Raw genomic sequence first — 15947 nt, forward strand, 5'->3', positions numbered from 1 at the left:
AGTGACTGAAAAGGGCTCTTGCCATAGATATTCGTCACGTTACCAAGTGTTAAATAAAACATGAAAGAAAACTGATAGCTCATTGAGTCAAACTGACAAGCTTTATTTGTAGGGCAACCTTATGATTTGAAATGATTCTGCCACCCATAATTCAAAACCCAGTAGCCTAAACTCGTCATGACCCGCTCCATAAAGGGTGTACACAGATTTCGAACAGTGCACGAGGGTTAAAACATGTAGTAACCAAGCATTAAAACGTATTCCACCTTTTCAGGTGAATAAAGTGTGTTGAAAGGGAATCAGTCGATACTACATTTGGGTTTAACCAGTTTAACCCAATGTGGGGTAGGAACGTACAATTCCATTTTGAGTTTCTGCTCGGTCATAAGTTCTGCGAACACGCCACGGTCACATTGGATTTAATGACTGAAGTGCTCGATAACTTACATGTGAGACACAATAAGATGCAGTCATGTACTCCAGTAAATTTGCACGATTAGCTTTCGGGCTGTTAGCAGAATCTACGTCCATATGCCGGCTAACCCGAAACGTGTCCTCTAAAAGGAAACCATTGCGTTCTGTGTGCAGCTGGACGGTGTGTCAGCATCACCGACAGAAGAATCAGCTGTCAAATGGGTGAGACTGATTTAATCGACTTAACAAGCGGGTTTGCAGTTAAATGCATGCCTTTTTTTTCTTTAATTGGCCAGTTTTCTAGTTTACCCGTTCGTTATGTTTTTGTTTACTAGCGAATCATAACGACATATAATTTGGAGATTTTAACATTAGTTTTCTTCTGCAGATTGACCCGTTTAAATGTCCGCACGGTTTCCCAGGGTACTGTCGACCCCGCCGAGGTGCGCAAGTTTCAGGCCATGGCGAGCAAGTGGTGGGACTTGCAGGGAGATTTTGCAGCCTTGCACTCCATGAATGACCTGAGAGTGCCTTTCGTACGGTGTGTAATTATACGAATAAAAGTGGCATGACAGCACGATAGTATTTTTCTTTACCATCAGAAAGATTTTAGGTAATTATTTAAAAATGTATACTTTTTTAAAGTATACATTATACATATATCATTTTAACCTAAAGGTGATGATACACAGGGCATGTTGCTTGCTGGGCAATCTTGCTGAGCGATTGTTGCTTGGGCACTTTCCCATTGAAAATGGGCAATAAATTTCTATCTGGATAATTTAGATCAGTCGTATCATCTTTGTCTCATCTGGTTGCCCGTTGACAGCAACATTGCCCAGCAATATTGCTCAAAAAGTTGCCCTGTGTATCATCACCTTAAGATTGTTTCTTGGTTTCTTGGTCTTGGTTTCTTTCAAGTGATCTTGGTACTAAAAAATGACGGTCAAAAAAGTTGCATGCATTACATCTTAAAAAAAAGTATGAATGAACAAAATACTGTTTTAAATAGGTTTGCACTATCTATCTATCTATCTATCTATCTATATATATATATATATATATATATATATATATATATATATATATATATATTTTTATCAAAATTGGTCGTGTTAGATATTTATTTGTGCATTCTCATTTTCATCTGCAATTACATTCAGGTGACATAATCTGAAAACACTGTCTCTAAAAACAATAAAAATGTAATAACTGTAACAAATTAGTGTTTCATTGTAAAATTATTTGTAAAAAACAAAACAAAACATTTAAAACATAACTATTTTAGTCATAACATGGCTATAAATAATTTTAGTGACTAGATTTTTCAATATGCATCCCTAGCTTAAAATAGTTTTATTTGAACTGTAGAATATCACACCTACAACTTCCCAAAAGTCTACTGTTCAAAAGTTTGTGGTCGGTAAGATTTGTAATGTTTTTTTTTTTTGTAAAGCATTTATTTAATTGAAAATACAGTAAAAACAGTAAATTGCAAAATTTTATAAATTTTCTTTTCTTTTTTGATATATTTTAAAGTGTAATTTATTACTCTGATGCAAAGCTGATTTTTCAGCATCATTACTCTAGTCTTCAGTGTCACATGATCCTTCAGAAATCATTCCAATATGCTGATTTGCTGCTCAAGAAACATTTCTTACTAATATCAATGTTAAAAACAATTGTGCTGCTTAATATTTTTCTAGAAACTGTGAAACATTTGTTATTTCGAGATTATTTGATGAATGGAGCGCTCTATAGGACAGCAATTACTTGAATTAGTAATCTTTTGTAATGATGTAAAAGTCGTTACTGTCACTTGTGATCTTTTTAATATATCCTTACTGAATACAAATATTAATTTCTTTCAAAAGGTTTTCTTCATGTTAATCATCTGAACTGAATCGTCTCTATTAATCAGAGTCAGGCTGTTATTTCAACAGTACTAGCATCTATTCATTTCTAGTAGAATGTCCACAGATAGAAAACAGAAGCGTCTGTCTCGTGTCCAGGTAATGGTTTGTAGGGTGAAAGGGTGAGGACTAGAGCTTATGTCTGTGTTTTTCTGTTTTCTGCTGTTTCCGCGAGAGTCAGGATGTATATTGCGATTGTCATTGTAAGGTTTTCCCCTCGTTTCCTGGAATCATCCAGTGCACAATTTCTTCCCCTTCCCTGAACACGGCATCAGTTATGTCGGTGATGAGTATACAGCGGATCTGCAGCGTGTATGGGTATGGCGGTGCCCTGGGGGCTTGTTTAAATGAGGGACCTCAGTGCTGTTGCTGGTTATTATGTTGTACTTGAGGAGTGTGTGTTTTCTAGAGATCAGGCAGGGAATTCCTTCAAAGACTTGGGGTTTTTTTTGGCAGTGATGGGCTGAGTTAACAGGATTGGCAGTGAGCACCTCAGGCTGCTTTTGCTCTGCAAAGCCTGTCCAAGCGTTTGGGGAGAAACATGGGGATGTTGCCTATGGGTCCAGCGAGACGAATAGTGAGGATGTACAATTGCTTCAGGAGGACAAAGGCATGTGTCTAGCCAGAGGGACTAGCAGTAAGATGTGTTTGTGACTCAAGAAGCACATTGTGGAATTGCATGCTGTGATTAGCTTCAGATTTTCTGTTTTGCGTCAGTCTGATGTACATCACTTCAAAATTCTGCCTCTAGTCCTCTAGACTAATGCCTTCTTATCCTCATTTTGTGACCTTTGACCTTATTTTCAGGGATAATTTGTTGAATGTGCACGGCGTCCGGCAGTTGGGCAAACCTCTGACTGGGCTCAGAATACTGGACGTCGGCTGTGGTGGAGGCCTTCTAAGTGAGGTAACTAGTGTTAATTATGAAAATTATGCTATAATGACTTGACTAGACAGATATACATTGAGGCAGCTGTATTAGTTAGTGCAAGTACAGTTTTTCTGTTTATTGTATGATACTTTCTTATTTGATAGATCCGATCTGGGTTCGATGGCAAAAATAAAGCTGTTTTCATGTTTGTTTGGTGACTAACATGAATGATTATTTTTAGCTGGCTGCAAATGATAACTGAACCTGCCAACTGAACCACATGATTAAAACAGACAGCTTCACGCCCAGTGGTGTCCTCCATTGAGATAAAAACTTTCTCTAGGCCGTCTCTGTGCCTGATGTGTCGTTGTTGTGTTTTGGTGAGCGTGATGTTTTTTGAGTGTCCTGTCATCCAAAAGCTTATGTCGGAGGATCCCCTTTGACGCACATCAGTGGGACAAGACAGTTGACTGGTTTCTTCAGCCCGTTTCAAGAGCACTGCCCTGTATGACCAGCAGAGGGAAATGTGCATTTTTGTTTTTTTGTTTTTTTTTGTGCTGCTGATAGTTTTATTCAGTGCTTGTTCAAATTATTGTAAATAATTATTATATTGACCTCACTGGTCATCCAAAATTTTTTTGCTCTGCTTAAACTTTGAACAGTCCCTGTTGAAACTGAACAATTACATAAACAATAAACAAATCAAATGGAAAAGAAAATTAGGATGTTAGTAAAAAAAAAAAAAAAAATTATATGATAAATATATGTAATATATATATTACATATATATAACATATATATATTTTTTTTTTACTAACATCCTAATTTTCTTTTCCATTTGATTTGTTTACCATACAAATTCAATACTTATCCAAAATCAATATTGAAAATTTTTAGTTTCAGTCCCATGGATGTATTTTATCATTATTTACATACTGTTAAAGTAGTAGTATAGTCGTTATTGATATTTTGAATTGGCTTTTTTCTCTTTTTTGAACCCCGAGTAACATTAACATTTCTCAGCCACTAGGACGGCTTGGAGCAGATGTCCTGGGAATTGACCCAGTGGAGGACAGTGTGCGGATCGCAGAGCTGCACTCCTCCTACGACCCCGAACTGCAGGAGAGAGTTCGCTATCAGGCCTGCACCCTGGAAGACCTCGCTGAGGAGGAAGTAGAGGGGTTTCATGCCGTAGTGGCATCTGAGGTGGTGGAACATCTGGCTGACCTGGACGCCTTTGCCAGCTGCTGCCAGCAGGTGTTGAAGGTGTGTCACAGCACCACTGACATCTCAAACAATGACAGTAGCACAAAGCAACAGATTCTCAGCAAGGAGAACTGAATGGATGGATTTAATCTTCTGGGTCAGTGTGTCAGAGGACAAACGGTCTTCCTAGAGTTACTCAAAATCCCCATAATCTTCCCTAATGCTGTGGCATCCAGTTAAAATAAGAGGCACTTTTGTCAGCCTGTTTCTGTTAGGCTTTCTTTTCCTTTCAGTTAATAGATTAAAATATATATATATATATACACACACAAAAGTTAGTCAATATCTCTTTTACAGTGTATATCCCCTAAACTTATTTGTTTACAGGGAATGAATGACTAGAGTGCTGCAAAATTAAATTTCAAATAAATCTTTATTGAAATCTGAGATCAATTATATTTGCAAAACTAATGTGAGCTGGTGTTGTGTTTTCAGCCTGGCGGCTCTCTCTTCATCACCACAATTAACAAAACCAAATTGTCCTACGTTTTTGGGATTGTGGCAGCGGAGCAGCTGTTAAGGATTGTTCCGAGTGGCACTCATGACTGGGATAAATTCATCAGCCCAGAGGATCTGGAACGACTGCTGGAGTCTTGTGAGTGCCATCTCTGACTTCCATTTCTCTCTCACTGTCGTTCATTGATCAGTGTCTGGGTATCTCCTTTGCTGTTTTAATAACAGCTTGTTGGAAAAACCTGGTATGCATTACATAACTGCTCAATATGATCTAATGTTCCACTGCTACAGTGTTTATTGTAGTACAGTTGCATTTGTTACTTGCTTTTACTATCTTTCTGTTTCACTGTATCCCAGTTGGTTTCTGCGTGGAGGCCATCAGAGGCATGATGTACAATCCTCTCACAGGAGCCTGGAGCTGGCAGCAGAGCACTCCTATCAACTATGCTTTACATGCAGTCAAACCCAAAGAAGAGCCCCAGCCTGACCGGGTCTGGGCTGAGAGCGAGAATCTGGATGAGCCAGGTCGAGCCACTAGTCACAGCTGAGCTATGTTTAATGTTGGACCTGCTATCAAACAGACTTCACCTGCTCCAGAATAGAGTGTGATCTCAAAATGTTGCATTGTGCTGAACAAGTAATAATTCTTTGCCTTGCGTTCCTTGAGAGAACTTATTTTATCAGGCGCATTATTCATAAAACATCTTTTATGAAGCTCTTGTTAAGATGAGAATTTGAGGTTGACCTTTTGAACCACACAATATTCATTTTTTGATGTATATTAATCACAATTTGCTTGTTTTGTGGTGATGATCTCTGGTTTATGTCAGAGGGCAAAACAGTGAGAATTATATAATGATATTTTTGATGGCACTTAGTGTAAGTACTTAATAAAATGAAAACAAAGAATAGATCTGATGAGTTGCGTGATTGAGAGTGTTTTATTCAGCCTAATTAATTCTCTATTTTGAGTGCATTTACTTTGAGTGGCAAACAATCATGTTAACTTTAATGTATATAACAGGAAGTCTTCTAGATCAGCTTCATGTTTAACTAGAAGACTAGAAAAGAGCTATATGATTAATCAGCATTCACACAAAATATATTACAATTTATCAGAGCATTAACATGTATAATATAAATTATTTATATAAATATATACTGTATACATACACACACACAATATGTAATATATTATCTGTAAAGAAGTAAAAATGCGTAATGTAACAAAGGGAAAAGGATTAAGAATTCAATATATACATGTATATAATATATTAATAACTCTGTGTCCCTCACATTATGCTTAGGCCTGCGTATTTAGTTTTATAAAAAGCCTGAATGTGTTTTGTTTGCTTAGTTTCCATGTGGGATGCGCCGTGACGTCACTCAGCTCCAGCACAGCAACAAAGGAGGATGCGGAGCTCAGTGCGGGAGCCAAATCCCGTTAAAATGCTTATCTTTTGCCTTACGAGGCCGACATAGCACACAACCATGTAACAACTGTCCATATTTATATGGATAAATGAAGTGGCGTAAGATTCGTTGGAGGAAGCGGGGGAAGAGAGAGAATGTACTGGGTTGCTGGTTTCGCCTCCTCCCGGTCGTTCGTGGTTGATCTCGGCCGGAATCAGAGCCCTTCCTTCGGGTTGTGCGGCTCTGATGAGCGTCACTTATTTTATGGGGACATAGTTGCCGTCCCTGTGCAGGATTTCGGTGGGATCATGTCGGGATTGGTATCGGATTCCTGGTGGAGGAAGACGCTTTACATCACCGGAGGAGCCCTGCTGGCTGCGGCTGCGTATCTGCTGCACGAGCTGCTCTCCATCAGGTCAGTGATCTGGCCTACAGTGAATGTGATGGCACATGATTTAGGAAATTATTGTTCATAATATCGCATCATAAATGCTTTATACATTTGAACCTGGAAAATATAAATATTAGTACGCATGGTAGTGCCAGTTCCAGTGAGTTTTAGGCGGTGTTTTGTTTGAGCTCGCGTCAAGTCACGTTTTCTAGATGACATGCACCAGCGGTTTTCGGCCGCACTGGAGGATATGAAAACGCCCTGTCATCAGTATTCAGCTGGAATTGCTCTTGTTTACATTGGCACAGAACAACAGCAGCACCTTAATAAATTCGTTTCTTGTGTAAATGACGCGCCATATTATGCGGCACGTGATCGTGAGTGTTTACCTCACTGGATCGCGATGTCCTTGAGTTGTGTTGTACAAGCGACCTTTATTGCTGGGCCATTGCCTAATAAATTCAGGTGAGCTGCTATGCTGTTGGAAGTCTTAACTTACAGACTTACAGCTGTTTTAATGTGGCAAGAGACGTTCTCATCCTCATAGAATACTTCAGTGGGGGATTTCAGCACCTTCAACAGTGGACAGCGCCATGTTTGAGCCCTCATCTCTGCAGCATTCCATTCATTCTGATGCTTTACGCTTTATTGTCTATTCAGTTTACCACAGAATGGAAATTAGTCTTTGATATTGATGTAAAAAGACAAATGTGTGCAATAAATAGACATTGTTAGTGCATCAGAATGTTCATTTTAGTCACATGGAAGCATCTGAAATGTAAAGCTTAGAGGGTGAGGAGCACTTACAAAACAGAATGGCCTTTTTAGACTAATTGGGAAATTAAGTCCTGGAGAGTGTGTTGTTTTGGCCTGGTTAATGACATGTGACAGTATGCTAAAGGGATAGTTCACCCAAAAATGAAAATTCTGTCATTAATTTTGGCTACTCACCCTCATGATCAGCGAACATCTCTAACGAACCTCCTGGTGGTAGTTGCATAGCTGTCAATGGAGGGTCAGAAAGCTCTCAGATCGAATCAAAAAGATCTTAATTTGTGTTCCGAAGATGAAAGAAAGTCTTACAGGTTTGGAACGACATGAGGGTGAGTAATTAATAACATAATTTTCATTTTTGGGTGAACTATCCCTTTAACACTGAGAATTAAATACCATAAAACAATGCTTAAGGTAAACTTTCTGTTACCATTATGATTAATTACAGACCCACAGGTGTAATACGCTATAACTACTCATGTTATGTAATCATTATGCAAATGAATCTCTAATCAGTTTTTGTACATTATTTGTAGAGTGTAGAAATCATGATTGTTTTTTATTAATGATGGCTAAATGTGGACAGACTTGTCCTGTTTTCGATTATTTATTGACATTGAAGAATTTGTATTTTGCAGCCTGTTGTTTCTAAAGTTGTTTGTGATCAGAATAGAACTAGGTTGTGTTGTTCTGAAAGCTCAGGCTTGGACTTGTATTTGCGGCTTGTAAAATAAGACCTGTCTGTGTGTGTCCTCCCACACACATCCTGCTGTTTCCTCATAATTACAGTATAAGTTGTTTTCCACTGCACTCCACAAGATTTTGGGGGGCTAAATGGCTGCTTTTAAGGCTAAATTGTGTTCCTGTAAAACCATTTTCTCTCTGTACTTCAACTGGTAAATCATGACGCTTCTCCCAGGGAACAAATATGATATAATGATAAAATATGTACCATAAATAACCTGTAAGTCATTTTAGATAAAAATGCATGGCAAATGAATGCATGTGAAGTTCTGTTACATATGTCTGACTCTGATATTTAAAGGGTTAGTTCACCCAAAAATTCTGTCAGTAATTACTCACCCTCATGTTGTTCCAACCCCGTAAGACCTTCGTTCATCTTCAGAACACAAGTTAAGATATTTATATTAAGCTGATCACTCCTCCAAAGGCTTCTAAGTGATTGAAACTTGCTGGCCCAGAAAAGTTATTAAAGAGATCGTTAATATAGTCCAAGTGACTCCAGTGGCTCAATCTTAAGTTTATCAAGCGGCGAGAATACTTTTTGTGCTCAAAAACAAACAAAAATAACGACTTTATTCTACTATTCATTTCCTTCTCTCTGGGCCTCGCGTTAGTTTACGTAGTGTTTTTGCGTAGCGCGTCTGTGTTGCACGTCATCACGCATCACACACGACAAGCGTCGACCAATAGTGAGCCTACGTGGTGACGTGCAACACAGACGCGCTATGCAAAAACACTATGTAAACTAACTCGAGGCTCAGAGAGAAGGAAATGAATAGTAGAATAAAGTTGTTATTTTTGTTTGTTTTTGCGCACAAAAAGTATTCTCGCCGCTTGATATACTTAAGATTAAGCCACTGTAGTCACTTGGACTATATTAACGATCTCTTTAATAACTTTTCTGGGCCAGCAAGTTTCAATCACATAGAAGCCTATGGAGGAGTGATCAGCTCTCAGATTTCATCAAAAATATCTTAATTTGTGTTCCGAAGATGAACGAAGGTCTTACGCGGTTGGAACAACATGAGGGTGAGTAATTACTGACAGAATTTCCATTTTTGGGTGAACTAATCCTTTAACCATAAGTATTTTGACTTACTATACATCTGTTCATATCGAAATCTCGAATAGATTGGTCTGATTTTACAATCTATGTTTGATCGCCTCCTTTCAGGAAAGAGCAAGAATTGGATTCTAAAGACGCCATCATCCTTCACCAGTTCTCCAGGCCAAAAAATGGGGTGCCAAGCCTGTCACCTTTCTGCCTGAAAATGGAGACATATCTGCGCATGGTTGATCTGCCCTATCAAGTATGCATGAGGGAGCAGTATGGATTATGGATACTCCAGAATAAAGATTATTATTATCATTATTATTATTATTTACATCTTTTCACCCTCATTATGTTTGTTTCATTGCAGAATTACTTTGACGGAAGCCTCTCTTCCCAGGGCAAGATGCCTTGGGTTGAGTATAACTACGAGCAGGTATGTGGAACTGAATTTATAATTGACTTTCTGGAGGAGAAACTTGGTATGAGCTTGAACAAGAGTCTGAGCGCTCAGGAGCAGGCGGTAGCGCGGGCCATCACCACCATGGTGGAGGAACACTTGTACTGGTGAGTCATGTGCTGGCATTCAGAATGAGTCAGTCTCCTGCTACTGAGCCGTTGCTGGAATGTGAGGGACAAATATGCACTTACTGATTATTGACTAGAGCAGGGGTTTATATGGATGTCATGCTGGGATATAGACAGAAAATCTGGATTATAACACTGGAGGGTTGTGGTCAGGAAATGAGCCTCTGAAGAAAAATGCAATATGTGATAAGTAAAAAAACTCATTTTTAATACAAGGGTTTAAATACGGTATAAAAAAAGAATTATTACCCAAAAGTATAAATCATGATTCATCCTTTATGTTGGTGAATATATTTTATAATAATACAATTATTTAATTGATTATTTTTTTATTTGTAATTCAAAATTAATTAAATAAATGAAATGCATATAATTTATTTTTAACTTTAAAAATGTGTATATATCATTCTATCAAATAGTAATGATTTTTGACTTGGTACTTATTTTATTTAGTACGACTTGTCCATAAGTACAAAGCTGCCATACACATTTTAACTAGACCTTAGTAATTAGTAATCTTCATCATTTTTGTACTTAATCAAAGTGAATGATCTTTTTATGAAAAATATTTCAAATGTTCTATTACAAATTATTGGAATATTTCAATTGTAAGATTTCAGTCCTTAAAAAATAGCCATTTCTGTTTGCATGATAAAATTAATGAACAGTTGTACGAGTCCGTATATAGTAAACCATTAAAATTAAAAATATGCATGATAAGCCTGGAGTGTACAGCTGGCAAGATTTGCAGTGCAAGCATCAGATTAATTAAATGAATGACTCATGCTGAAACATTCTCCTACACATTGGGTATAGAGTAAGCATTATACTATAATAGGGTAAAAAATCAAGGTGGGGGAAGAGCAATGGTATAGACATGCTTTTCTTACAACCTAATCTACTCCTCTTCATTGCTTTTGCATTATTAGCTTCCTTGAAATTATTTTTTTTTCTTGTGCATTCTGTCTTCACATTGTCGGAAACGCTTTACACTGTGCTATATATAGGCTCCCACATGGCTATTGATTGAATAATTCATGGGTTTAAATATCTGTCCACTTCAGAGTGGTGTTGTGTGTGTCAGCTGAAAAGCTTGCTGAGCAAGGACATTTATTGAGCTATGAATAAGAGTTATGGATGTCATGCTGAGATATTGATGGAAAAAATGGATTATAACACTAGTTTGTTTTGGTCAAGAAATGAACCACCTAACACTTGACCCATTTAAATAAAAAGAAAGATAGTAATGTCATATTAAGAAATGTTGTGTACTATACAGTATTTTTTCTTGGAATTTATGTATTATGTCCTTACGAATTAAAATGCCATGTTGGTCAATGCAACATGTATGAATAAAGTTGTTATTTTGGCGCAGAACTTGCACACTGAAGCTTTGAATCTGATTAAAGCCTGATGAAAGGCTGATTGTAAATTCCAAGTAGTGAGTTCAAAGCCATGAACCCAAAGAACGCTCGAAGCCATTTTGGATGAACGCTTTTATTAACGCTTTGCCTAGTGTGTAAAGAAGTTAATTAGAAGACAGCTTTAATTAATTTGATTCAGATAATCACAGAGCAGAGAATTAATTCAAAGTTTAATCTCAAAGGCCAAACTGAGTTTGTTTTCTGTGTGATATTGAAGCTGCACTCAGTTATAATAAACTCTGAATTATAAATAAGCCCATATTATGATGAATCGCTTGTATAAATTTTTTTGTTGTAGATTTCCTCATTTGCAAGTTGTTTTGGATAAAAGCAGCTGCTAAATAAATGTATTATGCATTTAAATATACAGTACATCCATATATTTACATACAGTAAAGTTTTAAACTAGTTAGTCTAAACTACCGTACACTCTATTCTGTGGTTATACTGCATGTTATAATGCACTTACTAAGTCAAATATGCTTTCTAAAGACTTAAGGTTTGAAATCCTTGAAATCCTTTGAAATTCTTTCAGGTTTTTATCTTTAAGAAATCAAAACGAATCTACATGTGGTTTTGTGAAGTCATAGAAAAATGACAATATAAATATTATTATTATTATTAAACAGGTTGTCTTCATTATATGACCTTTTTCCCCCACAGTACAAATGACTCTTTATACATATTTATGGAGGGAATCACCTCTAATTCACTCTTCTCTCTCGTGTCCTCGCAGGACCATTGCATACTGTCAGTGGGTGGATAATGTTCAGGAGACTCAGAGGATGCTGGACCTTCCCGGACCCCTCAGTGACCTGCTCAAATGGACCCTGTGTCAGCTGACTGGTGGGATTGTAAAGAGGGAGATGTACTGTCATGGGATTGGCTGCTTCACTAAAGAGGAGGTTTACGCCCTCATGGAGAAGGACATGCGCACACTGGCCACACTGCTAGGTGAGGAGAACAAGTAATAGAGTTTTTCTGATGTGATCGCAATGTTTAACTGTATGCATTTTGCAGAAGAACATTGTTTTGGTTGTGCTTCGGCTCTGCGTGACTGTGCGGATGTGAACCGTGAACTAAAAAAAATATAGATATTATCCTACTGCTCATAAAACCTTCACTACTAGGCTAAAGAGATATAACCAGCTGAAGACGTTACTGTAGCTATACTCATTAATAGAAATAATGAGTGAAAATAAATTCCAGCACAGCACTACAACAACACATAATGAAATGACCCTTATACTGTAGTTAATGCTTCACTATGAACTCAGTTAGAGAGCTACATATTGCACTTTACACCATCTCCGTGTCAACCTCTCAGTTCTCGCCCATTTCAAAAACATTAAAAAAAATCTTACTGTCCCCAAACTTTTGACCGGAAGTGTAACTTTGCTTATTCCAGGCCATAAAACTTATAAGCCATAAAAAAAATAAGCCAATTTTTTATTCTTTTTATTCCTACATGTTAGTATCATATAGCTCAAGTGTCAAAGTGTGAAACTACACTTGTCACTAAACACCAAGACACAATATTTTACATACTTAGTTTTATGTAATCTATATCCATCTGATCCAACTGAATAAACTAAAGGTTATAAATATTTTCTTGTAGTGGCTGTTTTAAGGTAATGTGTTTCTGAAACAATTTTAAATAAGTCTGTTGTTTGTCTTATGTTATGGCTGGAGGTTAATATTTATTTTCTGGACTTCCAGGGGATAAGAAGTACATCATGGGGCCCAAACTGTCCAGTGTGGATGCCACAGTGTTCGGTCACCTTGCACAGGCCATGTGGACGCTGCCTGGAACACGGCCCGAGCAGCTCATTAAAGGTGACCAAGACCTCACAACTGCAGTTTTGCACTCTTAATAGAAACATAACGCTCGGCATCAGTCACAGAAATTATTGCCCAGCCGATTAAAACATAGGCTAAGCAGTAATATTTAAAGGACAAAAGGGAGATTCATGCATGTCTTGAGTTTTGGATGGTGTGGTTTTTAAAGGGACAGTTTATCCAATAATGTCATTATTTACTCAACCTCATGATGTTCCAAACATGCATGGATTTCTTTCTTCCATGAAACTAGAAAGGAGATGTTAGAATATTCAAATTGTTCTATTCTATACAATGTTGGTGAATGGGGATGGGTTCTCTAAGGAGGACAAAAAAGTAAGATTTTCAACTAATTGCATAAATGAAGGTCTGTTTGTGATCATATGGCTTTAGAATATATTTAACATATAGTGCCTTTTGGATTTTGTTTAGGGTACTATGGGGTACATTTGTTATTTTTGAAGCTTTAATTGTTTCAAAAAAGAGCAGCATGAACATTCTGAATAACATCTTTTGTCTTCCTTGGAAGAAAGACAATTGAGGTATTGGAATTAATTTTTTTTGGATAAACTACAGGTATTTAAAAATGTTTGAGCCCTTGCATGGCAGTTTGTTGAATGTAATTATTCACTTTTTCCTCTAGATGGCATTATAACCATTTATTTGTGCTTCTGCATGTTACAGTTCAGTCTCATACACAGAATGCCAATTCACCTCAGCAGTATAGAAATATGTTGCCTGTATTCTTAATAAAATTACACTCTTAGATAAAAAGTTCAGTGGGTTTCTATATAGAACCATAGAGTTCCTGACTCAGATTTAAAGAATCATTTATGCCAAAAAGGTTCTATGTAAGGAGAAATGTCTTAAATGATTGCATAATACTTTCATGTTTAATGGGTTATTTATCTTTTTCTATAAAGTAAGTTTATGATTTGTTTAATTCATAAAATTGAACTAAAATTAAATATTTATTAAAACCAAATCTATTAAATGACCTGATGATGGGAATCCTTAAAAGAAACTCCGATATGAAGCACTTATATAGAACCCTTTTCCTCTACTTTTCCATTAACATTTATTCTAAATCCGCCATTCATCTAACCCTTTTTGACATGTTTCAAGAAAGCTACACAAACAATTATGTCTATCTGTGCACAGGAGAACTGATCAACCTCGCCATGTACTGTGAGCGCATACGGAGGAAGTTCTGGCCCGAATGGTTTGTGGACTTAGAGGACTTCTGTTATGACAGCGACAACGACAGCAGCGGGACGCCCACTTGCCAGCTGGACCTTGGTCTCTTTTCCAGGACCGACACTTTAGAGGAGAGCGATCTAAGCCTGCCTTCACACTGTAACTCAAACTCTCAAGACTCAGACCACTCTGGACGCTCGCTCTCAGACTCTGACATTGAAGTAGATGGCTCAGATGTGGAGCAGGTCAAGGGTTAAATCTAATAGAGGTGGTTGTTGTTATCTGCGGGCACACAAAACTGATATTGATAATTCATGCCTGGATAAAACACACTTTGATGGACCCGAAGTAAAAACAAAACGTGTGTATACAACTTGACATCAGTCACGGACAAGCAAAAGTCGGACGCTCGCTTTAGTTCCCGCTGTGAGACATGTAAAAGACCATCAGTTGTACATCTTGGACAGTCACCTTTGTAAAACATTATATCTCATCCATCTTTCTCAGATGTTTTAAATTACAACAGCTAATTTGTCCACAGTTTCAGTATGGTTTTGAATTGGCTTTCATTTCTAGGAAACAACTGAATTGAAATTCCCCTCATTGAATTTGTTAGACCAGTCAAGGCATTTCTCTCAAATGTTGATCAAACATTTGCTCCAGAACAGAATCATGTAGAAAAACATTAGCTTGCTTGATTCCAGGATGTTTGTGTGAGGTTGAGAGTTAATTTTTTTTCTGTGTGAATGCCTCTCTTCTGTTTAAAGTCGGCTTGAAACGGAAGTTGAGATAGTCTTTTCTTCCCTATTGTGATGTATATCCGAGTGAAACGGCTCCTCGAACAAGTAAAAATGTTGGAATTGATTGGATCGTTGTGGTTGAGTGACAGGCCGTCCCGCCCTCGCGGCAGCAAACATGTTGCAAGAGGGAGGGGAAGTTATTTTGATTAAAGATTATGAGGGCACATGAATTAAAATGTCTTTTTTTTAAATACTGCAATATTCCATTAAAGGGTTAGTTCACCCAAAAATGCAAATCCTGCAGTAATTACTCACCCTCATGTTGTTCCAACCCCGTTAGACTTTTTCGTTCATCTTCGGAACACAAATTAAGATATTTTTGATTAAATCTGAGAGCTTGCCGGCCCAGAAAGTTAGTAAAGACAATGTTTAAAATAGTCTAAGTGACTACAGTGGTTCAACCATAAGTTTATCAAGCGATGAGAATTTTTTTTTGCAAAAAACAAATAAAAATAACGACTTTATTCAACCATTCATTTTCTTCTGTGGGCCTCTGAGTGAGTTCACGTAGTGTAACAGAGCAGCCAGCATCACACGCATCACACACACATGACCAGCGTCGGCCGATAGAGCTGGTAAGTCCCGCCCATCCGTAAAACCCCAAGTGGACCTCTAGGTTGAAAAATCGTCAATGCAAGTGAATGGGAGAAAATAATTATTTTCTGGTCCCGTTTGAATTGTGCCATGAATGTGAATATATGTTGTCTGTGAATTTTTTTATATAATTTTTCATGTTACGAGTTTGACAGTATATGGTATGATGATTCTTCGGCTAGCAGTTGTGGAAAAGACATAACGAGAAAGAC

The 15947-nt window shown here is 37.4% G+C and overlaps 2 protein-coding genes across 3 annotated transcripts; both read left to right on the forward strand.

The window, feature by feature from the left end:
• Positions 1–218: 218 nt before the first annotated feature.
• Positions 219–5985, forward strand: coq3 (coenzyme Q3 methyltransferase). 2 transcript variants are annotated; one of them, XM_081388229.1, is made up of 6 exons: positions 219–636; positions 803–955; positions 3135–3234; positions 4222–4464; positions 4900–5059; positions 5278–5985. In XM_081388229.1, the coding sequence occupies exons 1-6, from the start codon at positions 473–475 to the stop codon at positions 5466–5468; spliced, it is 1011 nt and encodes a 336-aa protein (XP_081244355.1). In that variant the 5' UTR covers positions 219–472; the 3' UTR covers positions 5469–5985. The 2 variants fall into 2 exon arrangements, with proteins under 2 accessions (XP_081244355.1, XP_081244356.1); XM_081388230.1 differs by lacking the exon at positions 803–955 and having other exon boundaries at positions 385–636; positions 5278–5872.
• Positions 5986–6488: 503 nt separating this feature from the next.
• On the forward strand, positions 6489–15578 carry faxcb (failed axon connections homolog, metaxin like GST domain containing b; the record flags this gene model as incomplete). Its single annotated transcript, XM_081387763.1, has 6 exons — positions 6489–6748; positions 9417–9552; positions 9664–9860; positions 12042–12259; positions 13025–13141; positions 14306–15578. 6 exons carry the CDS (start codon positions 6489–6491, stop codon positions 14596–14598), a joined length of 1221 nt encoding a protein of 406 aa, XP_081243889.1. The 3' UTR covers positions 14599–15578.
• Positions 15579–15947: the final 369 nt, after the last annotated feature.

This window comes from Scardinius erythrophthalmus (assembly GCF_964197995.2).
Source record: "Scardinius erythrophthalmus genome assembly, chromosome: 16".
Classification (NCBI taxonomy): domain Eukaryota; kingdom Metazoa; phylum Chordata; class Actinopteri; order Cypriniformes; family Leuciscidae; genus Scardinius; species Scardinius erythrophthalmus.